Source organism: Trematomus bernacchii, unplaced genomic scaffold (genome assembly GCF_902827165.1).
Source record: "Trematomus bernacchii unplaced genomic scaffold, fTreBer1.1, whole genome shotgun sequence".
NCBI lineage: Eukaryota > Metazoa > Chordata > Actinopteri > Perciformes > Nototheniidae > Trematomus > Trematomus bernacchii.
The window spans coordinates 2179417-2207020 of record NW_022987876.1 but is presented as its reverse complement, the minus strand read 5'-3'; the positions used below and the strand labels follow the sequence as shown (position 1 = coordinate 2207020).

The 27604-nt window shown below is 40.4% G+C and overlaps 1 protein-coding gene across 1 annotated transcript; it reads right to left on the bottom strand.

Annotated features, from left to right (window-relative positions):
- Positions 1 to 27347, bottom strand: klf5l (Kruppel-like factor 5 like). The gene is made up of 4 exons (XM_034113972.1): positions 27080 to 27347; positions 13176 to 14166; positions 12212 to 12271; positions 1 to 3303 (listed from the first exon to the last, which is right to left on the bottom strand). Exons 1-4 carry the CDS (start codon positions 27218 to 27220, stop codon positions 3125 to 3127), a joined length of 1371 nt encoding a protein of 456 aa, XP_033969863.1. The 5' UTR covers positions 27221 to 27347; the 3' UTR covers positions 1 to 3124.
- Positions 27348 to 27604: the final 257 nt, after the last annotated feature.

Sequence of the window (27604 nt, the reverse complement as noted above, 5' to 3'; positions counted from 1 at the left end):
TTTATGAATCTTTTTATTATTTCATTGCAACTTTTTTCACAAACAGAAAACAGTAAATACACCATTGTTGTTCTCATCAATTGTACATAAACTGATACATTCTCTTAAACATAAGTATCAAAACAAATTTAACACATATTCACATACAACTGATCTAAATCCCATTAGTTAAAAAAGAAAAAAAATATTAATATTATAATAGTAAATAAAACCAAACAAATATTTACAAAGTCTTCTGTTTAAACTACAGATATTTACACAGTGGGTGGTCCGCGCCCCCGAGAGAGAGGCAGGAGAACTGGTTTCCTTGGAGAGAAACGTTTAGAAGTAAAATTAAGACAATCAAAGAGTTGAAATAATAATATGTCGATAAACGCTTGTTTTTATGGAGTACAGGGTGGGTAGAAGCTACAGTCTAAACGTTCCTGCATCACAAAAATATAACTGTTAAAGAAATGACAAGTTTCTGCTCCTAAAGTTTGAGTTTTTAAAAGGGCGAAGAACAAAATATCTTTAACAACTCAGGCAGTATCGTTCAATCAGTTCAGAGCGGCAGGTCCAGTCCAACCAGCGCCACCTACAGGCAATAAAACTACCAGCATCAGAAGTTAAAAAAAACTATAAACGTAGACATTGTGGTCTGCTCCATACGGGCAAAAAGTACAACTGCAATTGTTAATATAGATAGTGTTTTTGAGGTTGAATTTTTTTAATTTAAAGCTTTAAAGAGAGGACAAAAGAAGCCGAATAGACACAAAATACCACCAATATTTCTGTCTTTGAACTGTTAATGTAAATTAATTTGCATTTGTGTATGTTAGTGCTGTTTTCTGATGGTCAAGTGCCAGAAAAAGGTTTAATTTACGAGGAAACAAACAACAAAATTCACCGCTAACATTCACTGCCTGCAGGTGGTGCAATTACAGGAGTTATTATTATCTTTGCCTGTAGGGGGCGATAATGGCAACGTTCACTAGATGCTTCTACTGTTAGTTTAATAGGTGGCGCAGGTGAACAGGCAGAACTGTTCTTACAATATAACATTTTATGACCCGTTTAACCGAATAAATATTTCCGGTGCTGAAAGAAAATTTGAGCTGCAGGCATGATGTATCATTGTGGGCATTACTGGGGGCAACAGATCTTATGTTTTAATGACTTAAACGTGCTTGAAACAGTGAAGGAAAGTCAAAATCAGGCTTCTAAAAATATTGGTTCACAATAAAGCAGTTAGCCATAATTCACTGCCAGCCTCCAAATCGTTGAATTTCGGTATTTTTGTAAAATAAATGGCATGGATCCATCCATGAGCTCCATTGGAAGACTTCAATTAAGTTATTACACAGAATAACAAAAAAAGAGTAAATTAAGAAATAGCTTGCCTTGTATCAAGAGAGATTTCATACTGGGATGTTTAAATTTACAAATGAACAATGATTTTAATTTCTTTCATTTTAACTTTAATGTTATTTAATCTAAAAGAGAAATGGTGGATGAGGATTTTTCACGTTCAGTTTATAGAGTGAATCCTTTTTGTACTGAGCAACATTTCCCCCCCTCTTGTAATTCCTGTCGTTTTAAAGCATACATCACTGCACAAAAATGCGTGGGCATCCCAGAGCTTTCAAAAAATGTATATACTTTAAAAGCAGCCGCCACAAGTGACTATTAATACCGCGCATCAGGTGCACGTTAACCTGTCGTTCAGCCAGTTAACAGGACTCTGCAATCCGTGAGTGCAATTTACCCACCGCACTGTAGCCTACATTTAAAAACACAATCAGGAACGATTACACAACAGGTCTATCCACCCATTTCTGTCTTTCTTTCTTTAGTTCAAGTGATGAACAAACACGGGGGGAACACAGCACTGAATAGAAACTGTCGTCAGAGGAGCTGGTCGCTGTGGCAACAGGTAATATCACGGATACAAACATTGGCAAATCGCTCCGCTGTGAGATCGACAGGTATTACCTGTGCCGAAACAAGCATGACAGGCAGATTATTAACTTTTCCAGTTCTCTGAAAGTCTGTTGAGTTTTTTGTAAAGGGCCCTTAGAGGGAGATTAAATCACAACATGGAATTTTACAACGTTTGATGTAGAAAAAAAAAGGGATGTCAAGTATAAATCTCAATACATTCATTGTATTCACACACACACACACACACACACACACACACACACACACACACACACACACACACACACACACACATACATATGCACACATGTATAAACAAGTATTTACAAAGGCAGGACGAACCTGTCATTTAAAGTTCATATCTCAAAATGAGAAAAGACGGAAACTGATCAAAGATGGAGGTGGTGGCAGATTTGTTGGACAACAGACAGTTCATGTTGTTTCCAGGTTGTAATCAGAAGAAGTCCCAAATGTTCTGATGTGAAGTGTGTGTACGTGTGTTTTAAATCTGTTTCAGTGATGAGAACAGACAGAAAATCATCTCGGAGTCCCGGGTAGATCATTAGCTCTGCTGTTAAATGTTCAGCAAACACTGTGTTGACTGATAGCAGAAATATTGCGTATAATAGCGCCGTGACGGTTCTGTTCACAACCGCCAGAAACCACTTCCTCTGTTTCCATGAGAAGAGAAAAAGCAGCAGAATAACACAAGGCCAGATTTGTACCTGATATACAAACATAACACTTTCCAAGTTAGGTACAAGTTTTTGCCAATTGTACCTTATGATATGCAAATGAGGCAGTTCAATACTTTAATATTAGAAGATTGATGCTATTTTTTGTGAATCGAGAAGACATCTTAAGACACAAATAGACACCATTTGTCAAATAAACATCTAAATGTGTATTTTGAACTGTTCTACTAGTCTGGAAGAATATGCTATCCAACCATAATAGCCGAGTCTCATTGAATAAACCAGAACCTTCATTAAAAACTTGCTTTTAATTTTGAATTTTCTCCCATTTCCCTTCAAATGTCCACCATGGATTGACCAAAGTCTCTGTTATTTTCTCTGCTATCAATCAAGGTGTGTTACCATGGAGCTCCACGGCTCCACAGGGATGATTTTGTGTCTGTTCAGGTGTGTGGATCCTGCCGTGTTTGTGTGTGATTATGGGATGGTTTGTGTACATCCAGATGTTAGTTCTGGTGGCGCTTCATGTGCAGGGCCAGGTGGTCGGAGCGGGAGAAGCAGCGGCTGCAGGCGATGCATTTGAAGGGTTTCGCTCCGGTGTGTTTCCGGTAGTGTCGGGTGAGCTCGTCTGACCGGGCGAAACGCCAGTCGCAGCTTTCCCATGTGCAGCGGTACGGCTTCTCACCTGCAGGGGGAGGAAGAGAGGGCAGAGGTGTTAGAAATATAAGGGAAGGTTTATCATAATCGTTAGAAAAATATCACTCGTCACCGGGCTTGAGCTTCAATATCATATCAATATACATGTATTTATTATCCTCTCAAGAATGGAAGTAGTCATCACATACAGAGCATTTGGTACAACTAGTTCCTGAACAGTGTCCTCCAGATGCTGATATTACACTGTACAATCAGACAAGTTCATCTCACTAAAAGGGAATAAATCTAACAAAAGAGATTATGTTGTAAAGGCAATGTAAATATATCTATTAGAATATGTTTTCTCTATATCGACTTAAGTTAACTTACATGTTGTTTTACTGAATACATTATGGGAAGTTGTTCAAGTTCAATTCATATGTTATTTCTACATGTGCAAAAGGCCTGCATTGTTTAATATCAATAAATGAGTTATATAACTGTTCCTTCCTTTCAAGCAATCCATTAAAATCTATGGAAAATCAAGTTCCATTGATTTAAAAAATGTGTCAAATCTACATATTACATGTCAACGTATTCAAAGAAGAGCTATTTTGTCCTTCAGGTTTCTGCCTGTTCAGTTATCAGATGCATCATGATTTCTAAGATGTCAGACCTGGCTGTTTAACTCGTTGCTAATGCAAGAAAAATAACAGGTAATTCCTGACGTGTGGTAGTGGAACTGTGAACAGAGTGAAACCCATTCCCACATCTCATCAATAACTCTGGTGTCAAAAATGTCCTTTCACAATAAAACCACAATACAAGTGTGAGTGAGAAAGTGTGTGTGCCTCCACAGTGGGTGTCACTGTATTGGTCAATGTGTGTAATCAGTATTTCTGTTTGAATGGCAGTTAGCAGTGCGGGCGACAGAGTGTGTATTTGTGGTTTTCACACCTCCCTCCTGTAAACACTCCACTCATTTCCATAAAGCTCAACGGCGAGATTACATCCCATCGAGTAACGACACACACACACACACACACACACACACACACACACCACACACACACACACACACACACACACACACACACACACACACACACACACACACACACACACACACACACACACACACACACACACACACACACACACACACACACACACACACACACACACACACACACACACACACACACACACACACACACACACACACACACACACACACACACACACACACACACACACACACACACACACACACACACACACACACACACACACACACACACACACACACACACACACACACACACACACACACACACACACACACACACACACACACACACACACACGTCTAGACTCGATTGAAAGAGGACTTGGTTGATTAATTGACAACACTATCAAATATAATAATGCTCAATTATAAAATTCCTGAGAAGAACAGGTTGTGAGGAACGATTAGCAGTAACCGCTGTGTGTGTGTGTGTGTGTGTGCGTGCCATCACAGCTCAATTTGTTGTCCCTAACACACCTTATTACTTGGCGGTTACATCTGTCATTAGCAGACTAAGTGTGTTTGTGTGTGAGATTTAGGAGTGATGAGAGGGAGATTGTAATGGATAATGTTTGGCTTTTTAACGCAGTTCGTGTGTGTTGGTGGAATATTTCACCTGAATCTTAGAGGAACTCTCACTGCTATTTTATTCAGTCTAATATTCACTGATGAACTGACTGTGAGGGAGTCATTTTATCATTAAAGCAACTTTCGTTAGGGAGGCAATTTACATGTTTCACAAAAAGCTAATATCTGACTAACTTTTAATATTTGAATATATTTCAAACTGGAGTAAATACCAAAATGCCTGGGGGGTTTTCACTGAACTGAGCCCAGAGGACATGTCGCTCAGGATTGTGACCTTGACCAACTATTTCTAAACGCTAAATAAAATAAAAAGTGTTGCTATTTCTTTCTAAAGATGCCATGTGGAGTTTCTGACCTGCTGTAGTCGCACTATTGAGTAATTTTTTCTGGGGGTTTGTGATTTCTTTTCTCACAGAAGTTTAATGGATTCTGCATAATAAGGTATTGGAGGCAGAACTTGTAAAATGGCAGTGCAGAACAACGAGCCAAGTAAATCTTAACACGCCACTTATCTTAACACACCACTTATCCCACCCCTCCCAAACATTGGCATTTCTCTGCTCTGCCGCTACGTGCTGTTGCCAAACAGTGAGCTAATCATCAACACAGAGAAAAAAGATCTGTTCAATAGGCTGCTATTCAAACAACTGGAACAAAAAACATGTCATCTTTCATGGAACAGTCCAAATGAATGGCAGGCAATCAGGGAAAGGCAAGAGCCCAAAGAAAACTGAGATATAAATAACTAAACAATAACACTCTGAGTTCATGGCAACAGGGAGGCGTGTGGCGCAGTGGGTTGTGCGTTGGTGTTCGGATCACGAGCACAGGTTCAAACCCCACTGCAGTCAGCATGTCGTTGTGTCCCTGAGACACTTCACCCCAAATTACTCCTGTGGGGATTGTCCACAGTATTGAGCGTCTAACAAGTGACATGTCATGTACTGTAATATATTTAATGTTTTTCATGATATAAGGGATCTTGTTTTCTCCAACAAAGACCGATTCATATTCTCTCGAAACACATTCATCTTTTTTGAAAATGAATGATATACATTTATGAGACATAATTGTGCTTCATTGTTGTTGTACCTAAATAAGTATATAGTGAATCCCTAATTGTGTCCTTGGCTGAAAACCCCAGAGGAAACCCTTTTTCTTTGTTATCAGCGTGGTGTGAGGAGGGGGTGTGTCTGTCTCTGGCTCTGTGGGTCATCGAGGGCTCGTTACCACAGCGGGCCTCGTTAGCGCTGATTAGATAGCTTCTGCTATTGGCCATCAATCACTCAGTGACAGCCATTAGTGGGGTGAGGGGTCCAAAGAACACAAAGGAGGGGTCAGGCGATAAGAAAACTAAAAAATAAGTGCAGCAGAAAATGTGTTTTTGAGTTAATTTTGATGCAAAACTATTCATTTTTAAAACAACGTCATATTCAATAGTGATTATAAACACTTGTTTCAATGTACTATATCCCAACATGATTTAATTGGATAAAGCTACACAATTTATAGATTTTGTGAGATGGGCTATATTCAAATGGCAGAAAGCCAGATATTCGTTAAAGTCTAAATATGTTTTAAAATACCAGAGATATACTCTCCTACATAAAGTATTCTATAGACTAAACAAAACATATTGGTTTTGTACAGATTCTCTTAAAAATGAACACTATGATCATTTTAAAACAACAATACAAGTCAAAAATAATCCTGCAGCACTAAAACCTGAGCACACACACATCAGAGGCACTCCAGGCTCCAATCAGGACGATATCCTGTTCCTGGAGTGAACCGCTCGTGATGTGTGTGTAGAGGTGGAGAACAAATGTCTCCGTATAAAGAGACGAGGCTCTCGAGCGGCAGGTGTGTTTGGTTTTGCTCTATGGCTGCGCTGTGGGGGTCAAAGCACAGCCGCCTCTCGGAGACTTATTATCCTCGAGAGGCAGCAAACAGGCAGGTGAAATACGACACATTCACACACAGAGCAAACACACGTGAGGGGTATATATTCCTAAACAAGCTGCCAAGAGGTCAGGTGGAAACATACCCCCCCCTCATCCATCCGTCATCTGCCTTTAGACTACAGTTTGGGAAGATTTACCTGTTGGGTAACTAATTGCCTGTGAAGTGACGAAAGCAGTACTTGTGTGTCTGTTTAATAACAAGACCCTGTAGAAAAGTGGTAGATGGACCATTTGAATATACTGGTTGTGAGGGGGGGGAAACTGAGCTTTGTGTGGATACTGACAAAACTTTCTTGAATAAAAATAACATAATACACTTATGGAAATGATATTCTGGCATTTTGAAGCACGTGACCCAACACACATATGGATATATTCATTTTTTTCTTTTAAAACTGAAAGGCATCAGCTTTCAAAAGACAGACAGCAGCTATTTGATCAGGTGGCAGAATAAAAAGAGGCCTACTATTATTTCTTTCTCAAACAAAAACGAATGAGTGTATGTATGAATACGTCATAAACCATAATGGACACACACACACACAACAAAACACACACACTCAGAAGTGTACAGACAGCATAACAGCACATTAATCACTCTGGGACAAAACATCTTTTGTTGCAGGCTGATGTGTACTTTGTAAGGATCATATACCTTTACTCTATAGGGGGCTTTAAGTCTCTTTGACTCCATGAACCCGCAGCAGGAACATGTATTAACCCCTTATCTTGTTACTGCTAATTCTCCATATAGGTAACGTTAGAACAACTTTAGAATAAAGACGAAAAGTGGATCCAATCAAAAAGAGAACTATTTTGCTTTACTTCAAGAAAAAACGTATTAAAATATTCTAAAATGCTTTTGTTCAATTATAACTACTATATTTCCCTAAATCTTAAGTCTCTTTACATTTCAAATGAGGGCATTTAACTGATGGTCTTACTCTGGCCGACTAAAGAATAGGTCGAACATTTCTTTGACATAATTACATTTTCTAAAAGTAGAACAAAATCTGACGGTAAAAAAAAGGTTTCCACCCACTCTTAAACGTCTTCAGATGTTCAAACCACTTGTAATGCATACCCTAAATGACTCTACACCGTCTGGTATAAAACATCAGAGCATGATAAAATCATTTTATAACATCTCTGCCTGCTTTTAATGAGTCAAAGAGCAAACAACTCCAGGCTCTCCTGGACGCCCATAAACTGTTTGTAGACCTCTTAGCTTTATCAGCTCCGTTAGTGTTTGTGAAGAGGGCTGGAGGGTTCCTTAATCAGGCTGATAGCACTTTACACACACACATGTACACACACATGTACACACACACGTACGCACACTAACACACAGTTACTACAAGACAACGTGCAAAGCTCAAATGGCTTCTGAGGCCATGGTCAAGGTTGGACCCTCGTAGCGGCGGGTATATTGAGCCACAAATAACCACTCAACAGATAGTGATGCAGTCCAACAAAGACAGCTTGTTAATGGCTGTCAAAGTATTACAATCCTTTACTTAAGAACATCTGAAAAGAAAAGATCGCTCTACAACATTGTTAGCAGCATGGCTACCGCTAGCAGCCTTGGTAACGCTACTTTTCAGAGCAAAACAAACAACTGTAGGAATACCGAAGAACAACAAATACAGATCTCAGTGGTATGATAGGGGAAGAGTAAACGGTTTCGTTTCTTAGTAATCCAGCATGGTAAAACTCACTTTTGCTTGTTCACCTATAGTTAATAGCTTCAGAAACTTCCCAACTGGTCAAATTGGAGCTAAAAAGGTCTAGTATAGTAGTCCTTATCAAACAAACTTTATACGTGTGCCTCATGTACCGGCAGGCTGAGCATTAGCCATGAGCAAGTCCCAGCATGCATTGTGTGGGACGCAGGGTACGCACTAGACAGGTAATAGAGCTAGCACAAACATTTATATCAAAAGTCTTTGACCTAAGGGGGACAACCTGGAACAATGTAGGGTTTAAGGAGCTTATAAACATAATAACTTAAGGAGAGTAAAACACCTACTAATGTTGAGAACTGAAGGCAGCATGACTAGATTTCTCACGAAAAACTAAAAAATAAATAAATTCTCTGAAATTTTAAATCAGTATTTCGAAAATTAGGTTATCCTTAGTAAAGAAAATGAAACTGATACTTATACTTATAAGACACACACTCACGCTGACATACAGTACATACCCACAAACACACACTCAGATACACACACACCCACACGCAACTTTCTGATACTATCGCCTTAAGGGAAACAAAAATACATAAATCTGAATCATTGAGGTGAAATAGACATTAATTGTGTGGATGTTTCACCACATGACAGGGTGTTGATAAAACATGTGGATAAATGCTGCTGTAAAGAATGATGATGACATGCATGAAGAAATACCTATTTTGGCTGTTTCACAGAAGAGTATGTATGCACACACGGGTACACACTAGCAGAAAGGATTAGCAGATGGATTTACAGAGAAGTTACTGCCAACATATTTTTCTCTTTAAGCAAACACAAACTAGTTTCAGCTTCTCAGTGTGTGGATTATCTGTTTTAGAGTCAGCTAAACTAAATGTGTTTGGGTTTTTGAACAGTGATATATCTTTTCCGATATATATTTATATTGAAAAACATTCCTAACCCTGACATTGGCCTTTAAATATTAAATCACTTATTAATATGAACATAAAGATTGAATTATATTTTATCCGTAGGTCTGTCCATGACTGTTAGGCAATAAGAAAATCAACTTTAAGCCAATGTAAAGAGTCTACAATGTGCCTGATGTTATCTTTTATATTTGCTGTGGATAGTAGACTGGCTGCAGCATGTATGATTTGAAGGTGTGAACAGGCTCAAGATGGCAAACAGTGAGCTGCATTAATCACTGCTGGGAAAGATAAGGCATGAATAGCTTTGCACAAGTAAGAGAATTGGGAAAAAAACATTCATTTTAAGCAAACAGCACCAGACTACCTTTATCCTGCCTACTTTCTATAGCATAGATTAGAGTCAAATATAGGCTTAAAATAGGTTGTCAGTTTTCAAATGTCCTTATAAACGCGAGTTCAGGGAGCAGATGTATACTTTATATACATTATTGCAAGAAAACAATAGTGTGGACAAAATAAAGGGGACCGAGGACAGAGCCTTGAGGTATTCCACAGCTTAAGTTACAGACAGACCTTTAACAACAATGAGGTTTCTGTTTTAGAGATAAGAATGAAGATCTAAAGTAAGATAAAAGTTAAGATCAGAAAACTAAATATGTTCGTGCATGAGGCCCCACTGTTTCTGAACATGTTCAACTTATGAGTCATCCTGAACTGAATGAAAAGAACAGAATAGGCAAGCCTGGTTTTGCCAGTTGGAAAGTGAAGCCTCTTAGTGAGATTCAGAGTGACCAGGATGAGTAAACCAGGGCGTTCACTTTTTGCACAATCCGTAAACACGAGGCAGTTTTATACACGTTTTCAGACCGACTGTTTACACGTGGCGCTGTTGAACTGTACAAACCTATTGACATTCAATCTTAGAAGTTGCATTGAGACTTAACTCTATTTTGGGGTTTCAAAAGCCAATAAGTTGTGAATCAAAAGCCAATTGGATATCCTTGAAAACTGTTGCACATTTCAACTCAGTGGTAGTCAGTCCCTAAGTTACATTCAATGAGCAACAAAAAGAAGAACACTAGTTCAGACACATGCCTTCAGGGAACAGTGGACAATTAGCTTACAAGTTAATACAACATTTCTCCTCCGGGCACTAAATAATTGCTGTGCACTGACCACAGAATGATTCAACCACTGACAATGTGGTGCGTCAAAGACAAAGTCAGACTGTTTGCGTGAAAATTGTCGACACACTCCTAAATTGTCTCTCTTACTGCTCTCTTGTATTGTTCTCACTTCATATTTTACAGTCTGCTTGTCTTTTGTGTTGCTGTATCCTGCTGCAACACCTGAACTTCCCCCAAAGGGATCCATAAAGTTTCCGCTTATCTATTTATGACCATAGAACGATCTGTTTCTATTTGCACATTCATTCATTTGTTTCTCTCTGCAGCTTTTATCGCACGAGTAAATCTCTAAAATCCAGGTCTGAGGCTTCTGGGAAACCCACAGGTTTCATGTTACAGAAGGGAATCACATCGAAACCAGCCTTCCCCCATTCTGCAAACCCCCTCCTTCCTCCTATTGCATCGTCTGAAAAGCAGGAGTAACTGGTTTGGCCTTTTGCTTTGCACGTCTTCCCTCTTTTTTTCCCTCCGTCCTTCATCCTCCCCTCCTCCCTCCCTTCTTTGTTCTACCTCTCTTGGGATCTCAGAGGACAGGTATGAGCATGTACAAACACAACAAAAAACTCTTGAGCAAAGCAAATGTTGCTTCTATGATGTTTTTCCTCTTCATTGTGTTCTATTATAGTAACTGGGTGTATCGAAACTGACGTCGAGACAAACTATGCAGTATAAAAATAAATAAGCTGAAGCCAAATGATAAATGGTCACGTTGCAAAGCTTGTGAGTTAACCGTCGCTAGTTTGAACCCTGGGATAAGTTTGCATATGTGGACAGAAAAGCTAAATAAATACAACACATGTGTACATTTGTGCAAAAACACAAAGGGACACACTTTGGACAAAAGTTTCATGAAGTTGCATTGTGCACAAGAATGCCAAAAGTGTCATGAAGTTGCATTGTGCACAAGAATGCCAAAAGTGTCATGAAGTTGCATTGTGCACAAGAATGCCAAAAGTGTCATGAAGTTGCATTGTGCACAAGAATGCCAAAAGTGTCATGAAGTTGCATTGTGCACAAGAATGCCAAAAGTTTCATGAAGTTGCATTGTGCACAAGAATGCATGAAGTTGCATTGTGCACAAGAATGCCAAAAGTTTCATGAAGTTGCATTGTGCACAAGAATGCTTGTTTTTCCTCTCCATATCATAGAGTAAAGTTGTATTTTTTACTATTTTATATCAGACCGACATCTGTCAGTGACTAATTCTCTTAACGGCAAAACCAGTCAGCTGTTAGCACTACTGGGGTAGGTGAGTACAAATACAAATTTGCCAGATTATCCCCTACTGTGTTTAATGGAGCTTTGTGCTAATTCATGCATAACTTGCTGAAGGAGCCCCTGCAGCAAGTTATTGGCATTAGCTGCTTCAATTTCTGCTTCAAAGTCAGTGGCTTATTACCATTTGCTAAAAATGGTCACTTTCCTCTAGTGTCTTTGACTGAACTGCATGTAGATAAAGACAGTGATGTGCAATGTGATGTCATCTTGTGTCAAGTTAAATCCACAGAGGAGTGTTTTCTTACCTGTGTGCGTCCTTTGGTGAGCCTTCAGATGGGAGCTCTTTGTGTAAACTTTGGAGCAGCCTGAAAATAAATCACAGAGAGAGTTAGATGGATGAGCCCGGCTGACTGCGGAACATGTGCTCACCTGACGCTAAGTTTAACCTGGCCATAAAGCTGTTAACAAGCAGAAAAAGTGCTGTCTTTTGAGTTGTTTTTCCCCTGTGACACAGTGGGAATGGTACTTAACACAGGACAACTCAATCACATGTTTAGAAATCTTTGGTAAGCGAACCCAGAAGGACCATTTCAAACAATTGCCCTCCAGGCTGAATAAAAAACTCAACGCTTTTCCAGTGGGTTTTAAAGAATGCTGGCAACCCAGTTATTGTTTGTTTGATATTAAAGAGAGGCATTGTGTTACTGAAAGATTTGCATGTGTTTTTGCTTTGGCAGTCGAGCTTATTTAATATTTACACAACAGGGACATTGGTTGAAAGCAATCCGAACCAACTTGCTGAAGTGGTAGTGTTGTGACTTGCTTTCAATTGTTTCGTTATTTGTGTGAAGTAAGCCTTTAAAAAGTCCGGGCTGGTTTAGTATCTTCACTTTTAACTTGCAAAAGTAAAAATACAGCATGTAAATACAAGTATACTGCCAATACAGTCAGATATCTCACTTTTGTAGACAACTGGTAGAATGACCTGGTTGCTAACAACGTACATTTCCCCTCTGTGGGACTAATAAAGGCATTCTGATTCTGATTCTGAATTACATGCCGATACAAAAATAATGTTTTCTTGCCAACAAGGGAGACATACTATCTCACTCCATAAAATGTATTTATTAATTTATTTATTTGTTTATTCCACACATGGCAGTTATTTTAAAACAAAACATGTACACTTATACTGTTTTTTTTTTATAGCGCATGGTGGAAAATAGGGACAATTGTGTTAGTGAACATTTTCTTTGGACTAAAACCGACCTTGGAAGTCACAGAAGTGGATCCTCCTCTTCTCCAGCTCCGGGTTGTTCCGCCTGTTGTATTTGGGGCCCGTCAGGACCCCCTGGCCGTGTGTCATCAGCATGGCATGTGGAGACAGCCCCGTCACCTTCATCCCTCCCAGGCGCTGCTGGTAGGCCAGGTGGAGCTGCGGCGGTAAACTCAGCAGCTCCGCCTGATTGTCTGGACTCCCCGGCTGAGAGTTGGGGGGGGACGGGGGCAGGCTGTGTGGCGCTGTGTGTGACGGAGAGGCCTGGTAATAACCATGATGCTGCTGTACCTGGTGCTCGGCCATCATGTAGTTGCCGTTGTTTGTCTGCAATGCGACGTTGCCAAGGTTCAGCATGGTCCTGCCGCTCGCTGAGGCGTGTGTTGACGGGCTGCTGTGGGACAGAGTCATGGTGAGGTCCCCACAGCTGGATAAAGGCATGTGGTAGACCTGCGACTGAGGGGCCGGGGGGCCGATGTGGAGCTCCGTGTCCATATTTTGCTGGTGCTGATGCTGGTGCTGATGCTGGTGCTGGTGCTGTTGCTGGTGCTGTTGCTGGTGCTGGTGCTGGTGGTGGTGCTGTTGGGATGATGTGGACACATTCACTACCCCTAAGCTCATGTCTGGTTTGATGAAGACGTTGTTGACGACAGGCGGCACGCTGAACACGGAGGTGAAGTCGGGCAGGGCCTGGGTGCTGGAGGAGGTGATGGAGCAGGGCACCTCTAGCCCGGGCTCCGTCTTGATCTGCTGCACCGACAGAGTCTTGTTGTTGGGCCGGTAGAGGCCTGTGCGGAGGTGGGTGGTGTTGGGGAGGATGACGTTGATGTTGAGGCTGTAAGGGGTCACACTTTTGTCGTCCGAGAAGAACTCGTCGACCAAGGAGGCGCTGCCTCGTCGGTGCTTCCTCTCCACGGTGTCGATCAGGTTACTCAGCAGAGGACCGTTGACCTCCGGCAGGTATTTGTCCAACTCTAATCGAATCTGAGAAGAAACAGAAGACAGAGAAACATTAGAGGCAGGAGTTCAACATGTCAAAACTGCAACTCACTACAACCCTCGGGTGGATGGATACCTGGTTTTATAAGTAGTTATTTTATACAACCTGCTCTTCACTAAGTCATTCTCCCAGATTTCCTGAGAATGTACCTGTCAGAAAGCGAGCCATTTAAACAGAACAACCCTAGCAAACTAGTTTAAGAACACAGAGGTGTGTCCAAGAGAAAACAATCTGTGTGACTAAGAAGGGTCATTTACACGAAACCCTACCAAAAATGTTAAACTTGAGAGACAATAGAATTTGGAACTTCTTTCTATAAATGCGGACACAAAAATGATCAGACAAATTCAAACAACTGTATAAAATGCTGCACCATATCTGCCAGAGTTTGTGGGTTTGTATCTCTTCGAAAGCATTTCCTGTTAAAATCCTGGATATCATGCTGGGTAAAACAAATGGGGAGAAGCCTGCGAGCTAGTTCAGGCAGTCAACTCGAGCTCCAATGATACATTACCACGTGACGCACCTCGTCCCTCTTACAACCAACCAAACACATTCTCCTAAACATGCCGCTCTATTGAAGCTGCCAGGTCGTCCTGCCTCTGCCTCGCTCATGCTGCTGCTGTGTTCACTTGCTACTGCTACGTTCATGTTCCTGCTGCTGTGTTTCATGTTGCTGCTGCTCGCCTGCCCCACCACCACCCCAGCTTCCACCCCAGCTTCCACCTGTAGGCTCGGGGGGATAGTTATCTAATCATCACTCAATGTTCTTTGTAAATCTGTGAGTGATGAGGCCCGAGCCTAGACGCCAAACTCAAACTATATGCTGCTATAATAAACATATTAAAGGGGACCTATCATGCAAAATGCACTTTTGTACGTCTTTTCTACATGAATATGTGTCCCCGGTGTTCCAGGGAACTCACCAAGTGTCAGAAAACACAACCCTCTCTATTTTCCTCCATACCCAAATCTCTAAAAAAGGGGCTGCAACGGATCTGATAAAAACTGATCCAGATTTGAACACTGTCCTGACGTCAGGAAAGTGGCGCTACGGCTATTGGGCCAACTCCACCAATCAGGAGGAGACAGCCACGGCCATTGCCGTTCGAAAGCGCTGGAGACGCTGTAGTACATATGCCAGGCCTGTAGATGGTGCTGTTCTCACTGAATCTGCCCTTGCAAAAACAGAGCTAAAAAATGTCAAATTGAGCAAAATGAGGCATGGCTAAAATGCATGATCTGTTTGGTATTTTGAAAAAAAAAAAGTATAAATATGCCTTATATAGGTATGGTCCTACACTATATTATTCAAATATAGCATGATAGGTCCACTTTAAGTGGGTTTAGAAACACGCGAGTTGTCTGACTGAACTAAAGGCTTCCTTAAAACTCTGTGGAATCATTCACTACGGCTCCTATGTGGCGCGGCATTTGTTTAGGATCAACATGGACATTGTTTAACTGATGTAATTATTTTGAGAGATGAATGAGCTGCAGATGGTGATAAGGAGACTTTGACATGGCTCAGTTCCACCCAGTCCAGTCATCTATAGATACACAGTATAGGTGAAGAGGAGGAAGTAGTAGAGGAATTACAAAAGAATAAACACTTTTAAGAAATGATAAAGAAAATGTTAAGCAAAGCTGATACCAAGACTTCCTCCTCCTTTCTTCACATGCTTGTTTCTCAGTCCAGTTCAGAATGGGGTTCATTTGCAAAGAAACCAAAAAACACGTTTTATTTAGTGTTAAACCCTTCACATAAACACACTATTATCTAACAGTCTCACTATTACGCACAAAACATTTCGGTATTCATGTTAAAGGTGACTCCAGCTATTTCTGTACACCACATCAAACTGAACAATACAACAAGCTAAGTCTGAAGACAGCTGTTGTTGTTTTATGATGTTTCTGGGGAGATGCAACGGTCAAACATATCTGATCAGATCTGCTTTTGTTACATGTGATAAAAGGTGTGGAAACACTGCATTTGTGGATGTTGAGAGAAGTTTCTTTAAGCAACAAGTCTAGACAGGTTGAGGAGGGTATGGGGAAATAGATAGCAGGTATTTAAGGTATTATCTGATCTTAATCCTGATTAACTAGTGAGTGTGTGTGTCATTCAGAGTCTATGAAGCGAGCATCTCTCCTTTAGAGGTGCACAAACCGTTAAATTAAGGATCTCTTCTGCAGACCACACACATTAACACACACCCACACAAGTAGGCAATCTTACGAACGCACACTCAACTGCACACAAGAACACAAACAGAGTTCCCTCCATGGGTGTGGCAGATGGAGGTGATTTGAAGCGTGAAAAAAGCAACCAGTCAAACCAAAACAAAAGGCTGAAGGCATGACAACGACGCAGCGAAACTTAAACACTGTCAGGTAAAAATAGACCTGCCAGACAAATGTGATCCTCCATGTGACAGCTGATACACGGCAGTGAAGACAGGATGAGGAAATGGAGGGAGAGCAAAGCAAAGAGAGAAGGAAGAAAGATGGCAGCTAATAATGAAACTGGGGCTCATGTGTGAATGCAGCCATGAAACTTATCATTTTCTATACAACATGCATTTATCTTGGTTGTGTACAATGCATGTTTAATACAGGGCTTACTTGTTATCTTATGGATTCTCAAAAACCTCTTTTTTACCAGGCTAAGATAACAGAATAGTTGTCAAACAAATTGTACTACTTATTACTGAAAATGATCTTAATGATTAGATAAAATGATTAAAAACAACAAAGGAAGTGTGTTAATAGAAATATGTATGCAACTGTATGTATGATACATGTCCAATAACAATACAACGTTCTTGTTTAATTTTTGTATAAATCTGCAGCCTGCTCAGCAACACCCAAAAGTATTAAATGATGCTCATTTTGAATTGGAAAAAGGAGGCAAATCATTAAATCAATTAGGTTTAAACCCACTGACCTGAGCGACCCTTAATTAAGAAGCAGATTGAGTTTCTAAGTTATCTGACCATCAAGAAACCCTAACACAGAGTGAACAGTGGAGTCCTGATTTTGGGACAAATGACCCGCCGAGGTGCTGAAGTGTTCGAGGTCGAGTCGAGCAGGAGAGAGTTCCTGTTTCAAAACCTCATTGTGCAGCGCAGCTCCAAGTGCCAGCACCGTCAACACACACACTCAAAACACATCCCTCCAGTAATAACCTGCTGATACATCTCCATACACACACACACACACACACACACACACACACTGGAAGGTTATTGCTCTTTGCATATGTGAATGTGGTTTTTGTTCATGCGTGTGTTCAAATACTGAGCGTATTTTTGTGTAGGACATGTCATATGGTTTAATTGTTAGCTCAATACTTTCACTTTAGGTGCCTTTTAGAGTTTGAATGTAATATCAATGTTAGTCAGTTCATTAAGTATGTGTTACTGTTTTAAACAGATATAATATTTGAAGTCAATATTTCCAGAAATGTTCCAGGCTTGATGCAAATTTCAGTTTTTCAGTGTTCAGTAAAAACTGCATGGATTGCACTTTTTCTTTGGGTGTTGCACATTTGTCTCTGTGTGTACATATGTTGGTGTATCTATGCAGAAGTGTCTATGTAAGCATGTTGTGTGTTTTTATTCAGTTTTGCCACAGGGTTAATAGATGTCCATCATGTTTTGTCTCCGGTGAACTCACACCACCTTGTCATCAGTGCAATCTGAGCACTCGCTGGAAATAAAGTCCTGGGTATTTACGGAGGGGAAAAAAAGAAAACAAAATCAGCCTCTCTGTTCCCTCGCTCTGAGGCTCCTGTGTTCCTCTCACAAACAGCCCTGTGTCGCTGTGACCCTGCGCTGCCCTTGGTCACTTCCCTGCTGTGGATCACTGCTACTGTCAACCTCTGCTCTCCGACTGCCCGCTTCCTCTCTCGACATTGTCATATTTGGCAATTGTTTGCGCTGTAAAGATGATATTATGCAAAGAAAGGCTGATGCTAGGGCTGTGCGATTATGGCAAAAATCATAATCACGATTATTTTGGTCAATAATTGATATCACGATTATTAAATACGATTGTTCATTGGCTTTGAAAACGTCAATTTATTGAACTTTAAAACAAATTAAAATAATAATTTGAACAGTATCTGTTTAACTGTTGATTACCCTGAACGTATAATTCAACTGAAAAACCAATAAATAAAATAAATAATAAATGTACATAAATAATATCAAAATAATAAATACCAATAAAAATAAAAAATAATAATATAATATAATAATAAAAGATCAACAAATATTTTGGAGCGCACTTCAACAAGCTACTAAACATATATAAATATGATAAATAAATTAGACTATCAAATTAATTAGATCAAATATGTTGCAGTGCACTGTCACAACCTAGCAAAGCAAAATAATCGTTTTTTTCGATTATGTTGTATTTGTAATTGTGGCAGGCCAAAATCGTAATTGCGATTAAAAAACGATGAATTGCACAGCCCTAGCTGATGCTGCAGTTTTATAACAATTCAATACCTCCTCTCCTCCCCTTTCTAAAATCTCTGCAAATAGAATCGCAGCCGTTCACAAACAGTATATCTCCACCATTTCCATCCTATAAACTTTACAGATGATAAAGGGAGACCCTGCCATTTCCAATAACAAGGTGAGGGTGTATCAGTGTCTTGTTAGTAAAGTTAGCGCTCCACAACACATTGCACAAGAGGCACGGCAACCTCAAAGGAAACTAGTAGATGAACTACGATTGAAAAATGTCTTTGTATGATTTTATGTGGAAAGCAAGAGAATATCTCCGGCCCTAAGGCTTAGTTAATAATTGGAGAACATGTACAACTGCTATGAGTCCTTCTGCCTGATAACAAACTCTCTTATCAGCTCTGCTCAGCTTTATGGGATGGAGTGGGAGTTTCCACACTAAAATCCATCCGTAAGATCTCCTTATGTTTAGCCGTGTTTACAGCACACAGGATATACTTATTCACACGGTTATCTATTGGACAATTACATAATAATACTTAGTCACTTAATACAAATCAGATGTTGCTGACTTTTTTTAAATGTGTGCAATGTTTACACACAATAGCAACAGACATTGTGATTCCCTGATTAACTAAATCATTAGGGTTGTGATGCTGATGATCAACAGGATTTGACGTCACACTAAGACTGTTTCGACTTTAGATTAGTTAATCGACAGATTTCTAAATGTTTCTCCGCATAAACGCAATACAATAAATCTCGGAAATAAGTCAATCAGCAGGTAAAAGGCATGAAAGCTACTAAATAAATCTAAGTCAACTAGATACAACTCAACCAATTAGTCAGCTAAGACGGGGTCAGTCCTAATGAAATCGCAAAAGTTCAACATATTCGACATATCCGTATTTTTCCTCCAATTGCCACTTTTCTGTGCCGATTCATCACATATTCAACAAATGCATTGACTGGTAGATCTTTAAACCATCCAGCATCACTATGTTCAGCCAAACTATTCAGCCTTTGTCTCTCCTAACTGCAAAAACATTTATTTTCTTTGACAGATCTCACATACATATTGCTAATTCAGCTCAACAGGTGTTTAAACCACCTCTGTCAGCCTCATACAGAAGTCATCTTAGTTCAGATAAACAACCGAAGCAGCACTTTGACCCGTCTCTGCTTAATCTGACCCAAAAGCCTCCCAGCTACAAGGTCTGCCATCATCCCCCCCTCCCCCCTATCTCCCCCTGCTAATTGCAAAACAAATGGCAGCGTCTGCACACCACTTTGTCTTTATGGCTCTCAGGAATGCAGAGAAACGCTGGCCATTCGCCTTTGGATCTCCATAAAAAAAAAAGTGAACTGATAGTGCCGGGGCCCCCCCCAGTCTGCTCGCTGTGAGCCGAGCAGAAATCATGGCGAAAACAAAACCTTTGAGACTGTGGAGACGTTTTATGGCCGCTGATGGAGGGACAGATATGGAGGTTTCTCAGGACAGCGGTGAGGAACAACTGAGGTTACTGGCGGCTGAACACCTTTAGCTGTTCTGGGAAAGTCTGGTAAACTGAAGGATTTGATCAAACGTTCACGTTAAACTTCCGTTTATTAACTTCTTCTTTCTATATTATACTTTTCAATTACAGCAATTATGTTTTGGCTAAAGTTAGTCTGACTAAACGTTGATACAACTGAAAAAAGTTAGTCTAGAAGTTGAATAAAGTTACAATCAATGATTTAAACTTATGTATACACAGTGTCCATCAATTATTATATGTTTACATGCTTTCTCAATATACTGTATGCACATAAATCTTTATGATGACATGAACCAACACCTGTTTAAAAACTCATCTTTGCCATCAATCATGGTTTAAACAAAGATAACTGCAACATCCTTATATTCAGGTTTACAGTTTGTCCAAACAATAACCTCTCTCAGCCTTTCCTGTCTCTTGTCTATTGTCCCACCAAACAGAAAAGGTGCTTCTCAAATATAGCTTGCAAGGGGGGTGGGGGGGGGATCAAGAGTTACTCTACTGGTATTCTGATTTCCATTGGATAATCGCTGTGAATAAGGAGATATGAAATCCACTTTAGTGCTGCACAAAATGATTATATTTTCATTGTTTGGTAATAAGTTGATTCTTTTCTCAACTGGTTTTTCTCAGACTTAGATGTTTGGTCTAAAATGTCAGAAAAATTGTGGAAAATGTCAATTTCCAAACGCCTCAAGATGACTTCCCTGCGTCTTAAAACCTCAGTAAACGAAGTGAGAATCCAGTAAATATTAACATTTGAGAATTTTGATTAAACAAAAAAGAAACAACTTAAAACAAACAACTGATACTCGAAACAGATGGCTATTCATTTATAAGCTGATAACTAATCAATACATATTTGCAGCTCTACATTAAACACACTCTAAGGCAGGGGTGCCAAACTCAAATACACAGTGGGCCAAATAAAAAAAATGGGTGCTAGTCGAGGGTCGGACTGGTTCAATGTTTATTGCAGAACTTATTGAAATGAACTTATTGGACATATTAAACCTGGAACTAACAAAGCTTAAATTATTGCCAATAAAAACAACATTAAACATTAAATAATCAGTTGCATTCATTTCTTATGGCTCGATCTGCAGCTTCATTTCTTATGAGTACATTTTTCCACAGGCCAACAACAGCTTCAAAAAACTATTTCCCTCAAAGAAAAAACCAAACATGCCCTGTTGTCGTGAGAGACAAAGTGCAGAAGGAAACATCCATGTAAACTCAGTGTGCTGCTCTGTGATGCTAGTTCAAGCCAGATACTTGGCATCTCATCTTGGGTGCAAGGTCATCAATGTTTGGGGTCAGGCTCTGAGCTGAGGAGACCCTCAGGATTGAGTGAATGTGTGCGTGCAATATACCGGAGGGCCAGATCTAATAGTAATTAGAAATTATCCTGCGGGCCGAAATTAAATCCACCAAGGGCCTGATTTGGCCCCCGGGCCTTGAGTTTGACACATGTGATCTAAGGAGTTCAAAATTAATGAAGAAACGTAAAATCAAGTCAACAATGTATTCTGTTGAGACAAGAGACTTGCTGGTTGACGATGTGGACAAACACACCCTGTATCTAAATGTTTAGAGATATTAAAAGATTCTTGTGTCTCACCACAGAATGATTTCACCTTTTGTTTTCATTCACCAGAGCACTTTACCCAGACGGATTAAAAAGGGTAAACAGTGGCAGTCATTACAGAGATTCAGTGTGCCGACCACAGGATTTATGATCAGCAGAACAGGACTGTCTGCGGGCGGCCTGTGTTGTCTGCTATTGAGACACCGCCGGGCATTATGGGTAGTGATGGCTTCAGGAGACCAAACAATTTGAACAGAGAACTGAGTCAGATGATGAATCTCCCCGAAAGCTCATCACTCACTCATCTGCTGGTGGACTGCAGGAGGAGCATATATAACATACTTGTTTATGGGCAAGTTATATCATTGTATGCCAATATGATGCATTCACCGCAGCTCAGAAAAGGCTGCGGATAAAATATTTAATTTGCATATTTTACTATACTGTAGGTGTTTGCTTGAATATAAAAGACATATTTAATAGTGTTGCTAAAATGTATTCCTACAAAAACTAGTAAGTATCAGTGGCGGATTTAGGATCGTAGGAGATCCGTGGCTTAGCATGCTCATGAACTGTGAACTCGCCGGAGCCTCGCTGCTGGACCATATTGTGGCAGCTGGGCTTCACGCAAACGAAGGATCACTTCTTCTTCAGGGCAGGGAAGGCTACGCAGTACGCAGGCTACTGTCCCGCAGCTGCTGCCTCTCTGTTGGACTCCGGTACTGCAAATTACTCACGAGACATTTAGTGCAAAAAAACATCCGGGGCTTGAGCCCAAGTAGCCACCCCCTAGCGCCGCCACTGGTAAGTATGTGTCGCTGTATACTGCTTTTTCTCATTTATTGATGAATTTGCATAACAGCTTTACGTAGTGCTTGCTGCGTTTACATGATACATTACTCTTAGCTGAGGGTTTTGTCATGTGATACCAAATCAATGAAAGCAGCAGAAAAGCCGACCAACAAAAGTCCATAAATGACAAGCTTGAACTCTCCTTATGCCAATGTCCAATTAGTAAAGATAAAAGAAGTCTAAACTATCTTCCTAAGTGTTTGACTCGCATCACCAATCAGTGTGGGAGCCTGCAAGCTGAGACTGGTTGTAAGCAGACACTTGCTCATATGCAAAGAAGCTGTGCGTGCTGTTCTGGAAGTCAAATCATTAGTCAAACCAAAAACCATTTGAGCATCAGCAGCCTGAAAAACATCTGTCATCAACAAGGTTCGGAGAAAGAGGAGGAAATGTACGACAAGGCTGAGATGACAGGAGAACATGTGGATAGTGTCAGCTCACAAAGTGATGTCCCAGTACAATAACAGGATGTTAAAGGAAACATCTCCAAAACCAATACAAACCATATCTGAGTATTGATCTCCAGGAATCATTAGGCGTGACTGGCAGCACAGTGTGCCATGAAGTTACTCTGTAACTTCTCCAGTCTGTGCTCCGTCTAACAGGAAACCTCTCGCTGATTTAACGACAAAATAATCTGGAAATAGGTTTCATATTAGTTACTTATTCTGCCATTACTGCTGACGTACATGAGCGGATTAATTCCAGAATAAAACATGCATTGTTTGGAAGAAGAGTAGGATAAAAAGATGGACTCAGCCTTCACCAAACTTTGATGAGCAGCTCAACTTCAGTCACAAAGAGATGATGTTTGTAAATGTTGGTTCTGTACTTTTGAATTAAAAAGCAAGTCTGTAAGTAATGGAAGAAATTGATTCATATCATAGGTATATGAAACCTAACTGGTTTGAAAACATCTCGCCAAGAGACTTCAGAAACATCGCAGAAAAAACAACCCTAACACCAATTTATTAATGCTACCTCTGCACTACACAATAAACTCTGATTACTTCAGTGTTTCCCACAGAATTTGATTCTATCTGTGGGGACACCGCTCAAATAAGAAAATACATGCGAGTACATGCGTAGACAACGTTCTTGTTGCTCTGTTTGGCGTTGTTAATGAGTGAGACACACCAGAGTTGAGGATCTGTGGGGTTTATACTCCCAAAAATATAATTTAGGCATTTAGCAGACGCCTTATTCCAAAGCGACTTCCAATGACCAATTACAGGGACATTCTCCCTGGAGTAACTAAGGGCTTACTCAAGGGCACACTAGTAGTGGTGTTCCAGGCGGGATTTGAACTCGCAACCTTCTGATCATCAGCCCCCCTCACTATCCATTATTAGACCACCAAAAAAAAACACTAACTTGTTCTGATCAATGGCCTTGGACCGTTTCTCTTTGCTCAATTAACGCTTAGCGTCTTTTAGCACACTGTTTTGTTTGAGCTACCTGCCACTTTAAAGTTTCGCTTTCTATGCTCTCAACAACCTTATGTGCCCCGCACCACATGGCAGGCATACAAGTTGGTCAACATATCTGCATTTAGCAGTCAAAGAGTTGTCTTTAAACAAAGTGGAAAATGTCAATGCTAGGTTTACAGCTTGTTACGCTGCACCCAAGTTGCATGAAAATCAATACATGCAAGGTTTGAAAACACACTTCACACTAATATCTCGTCATCTTCTGAGGATTGAAACACTTCATCAGCCCTCTCAAACACTTTGGCACTCATTTAAGATCAGTGAGTTCATTTCTGGACTGTTTTTTTCAGCATCAAAAGAAAGCCTTTGGCACGATAATAAAACAACACTGGAGAGAACCAAAGACGTGCAGGTGGCGAGTGTTTGAGGAGCCTCACAGCCTTTCACTGCTGCCGAGACTTTCTCATGAGGTCGGCCTCTACCATCCTGCTCTCTGCCTGGAGGCGGCCTGCGTGTATGCGGGCCCTGCTCAGACAGGTCGAGCCGCATACTGCTGTCACGACACTGCTCAGTTTAGCACTCATTAAAACGCCAACACAATGACACAAACACATGTCTCAGAGAGGGGGAAAAGACGAGAAGCAGACTTATTTTTTACTTTCTCTTGTGCATTACTGGAATGGGATACCCTGTGTTTAAAATAAAAGTATAGTCAGGAGGATACAACGGAGAGTGAGGTGAAAGAAACACAGACAGTGACCTGACTTATTTGTGAGGAATGTGTTTAAGAAACCATCTTCATGCACATTCATGGTGAATCAGGAGCACATAAGGTGAACCCAGTCACGCTTTATATTTGCCCGAGGGGCGACTATTTCACTTAACTCGGCTGCTTTGTTCTTGGCATGTTTTGAATAACATCAAGCACGGCACGTCACAGCAAGGGGAAAACAGATGAACAAGCTGTTGACTGGTTGCCATCTTGTCTTGAGAAAAACCTCAAATCAAACAACAAAAGGGATATTTTGTAGATAATATCACGTGATGTTTTTATGTGAAATATGAACTTGTAAGTTGCTTTATTTGACGCAACCTTTGCTGACTGTCATGCAAAAGAAGACAGAGATTTGTCTTATGATGCTATAGTCAATGATTTACTATAAAAACCTGCACGGTTGAGCTCTAATCAGACTGCATTTTATTGTAATTCATTCCCACAAGCGCACATAAGGCCATAAAATACCTCTTCCTGTTTATGACAATCATTGTGGTCTACATGTATCTGCAGACAGTGAAACAGTGTTTGACACAAAACATACTATGCAAAGTTGAAGACAAAATAACTAAGGAGGCTTTGTTGTATTGACAGAAGGGCAGGTTACATTAGTATACTTGTTTATGATGTTTGCACATACATAAAAGTTATGTAGAAGATTAATCCTATTGAGTTTAATTTCAGTTCAACTGCTGCTAGACGTTGGTTAGCTTCTACCATCGCACCTGTCACGTTGACAATGCCAATAAAGTCTGTTCAAAACAGCCACAGCATGTGACCACTCCATGTTTGCATAAAAACCAACAGCATGAGTCCACACACACAAAAATAATCTCTCATATCCCCATGCATCTGCACAAATATAAAGGACGCTCCAAGAGTGAACAAACCCATCTAATCCACAGGGGGTCTCTCATGTGGGAAAAGCCCTCAGGATCTAACGCCTGGCAGCAAACCAAACTCAGCACCGCACGAAGGCTTCTGGTTTCTGTTGTGACCTGCGTAAAATCCACAGCCATTATACTTTAATGCAGCTGTCATGTCTCTGCTGTGAGCCGCTGTTCATGTGTAACATTGGTGGGGTGGTCCAAAAGCGTTATTATTTATTTTGTACGAATAGCTTTTTTCCCATTTTCAGACACAATCCTCCGCTAAAATATGGCATGAGTTACTTCCTGAAATGTGCAGGCTTCTGGCATCAGATTGAGAAATATGTACTATCTTGGACCAACAGATCTACAGAGGAATGATGGATGGAGAGAAAATGACATTTAGCACACGTGTCTAAAATTCAACCTGATTTTCCATCATGTGATCAAACCCCATGACTGCACAGCCTCTGCAGGTCGGGAAGTGAGCAAGAAACCACATGTACCTCCGCTCCAATAGGACCAAGCTGTGTGTGTGTAGTAATCAACAAAAAAAAAGGCCAGTAGGGTATTTACTTCACAATAAGGACTGCAACTAATGATTAGTTTTTTAATGTTGGAAAATAGAGAAAAATGTCCATCTCAGTTCCTCAAAGACCAAGGAGATGTCTTTAAATATCTTGTTTCCTCAGTCCAAAATCCAAAGATCTTCACTGTATATGATAGAAATCAAAGAAAAACAGGAAATGTTCTAATTTGAGAGGCTCAAACTGCACTTTCCTACATTGTAATATATTTTAATGTCAAGCTACTAATCGTTGCAGCTCTATTCACAATGCATTCATATATCTCGACACATTAGGAATAAAAACCCTACAACTACAATAAGCTTGTAACATCAGGCCTATGTAATTACATAGCATATTTTGTATGAATTCAATCAATGTAAGTGTTTTGTGAGTGTTTGTTAATGGAATTATATTTAAAAAGTCTTAAAAAACAACTTCAAGCTACTAAAATCAACCTTCATTACATTACAGAACTATAAATAAAGTTACATTTGAATCATTTGTAGAGCAGTGCTGCTACTATAGTTGCACTAAACAGCTCCCAGGCGAACTTTACCTGCTTTTTCTAACATGTCAGGTGTGTGTGAAGGACTTTAACCTGCCTGTACAGGTGAGCTGATACCTTCCCCAGGTAAAAGCAGCCTGGTAGATTTAAAGAATTGCACAGCGTTGTGTCTAATCAAAACTACTTCTAACAGAGCCTGCATCAACACTGCCTGTTAAAGCATTGGAGGGAAAATGAATAAAAGACCCGGGAAGCCCGGCCCTCCCTAGCGGGTCGGTGGAGATTCTCACCCCGGGTTTGACGTCCTCAAACACGGCCGCTTCCTCAACGCCATCCGCTGCAGGCATCCTCACCGGCTTCAGCTGCGTGAAAACAGCCCTTTCGTCTGTCGTATGCGGCGGATTCATCGCCAGTCCTACCATCGCTGCCATTATATTTAATCTCTTATACAATATATATCTTATTCTGAATTTAGGTTATAAGAATAGGAAGAGTTATGACTGATAAATGCGTCTTTTGTTAGACTAAATGCTACGTATTCCAAAGCCCTCCCCTCTGTTCTGGCGCACAGGTAGGTTTTTACCTGAGCTCAAGTATGGACCTGCTACCTGCAGGAGACGGTCCACACACAGCACAACCAATGAAAACAGAGGATGAGTATGTGGTCCAATCAGCTGCGAGGAGGAAGGCGGGACTCACCTGAGAGAATCCGGAAATAAGGGAAAACAACTGGAAGGCATCATCTCTCTCTCTCTCTCTCTCTCCTCTCCTCTCTATATATCTCTCTATCCTACCTCTCTCTCCGATCTCTCTCT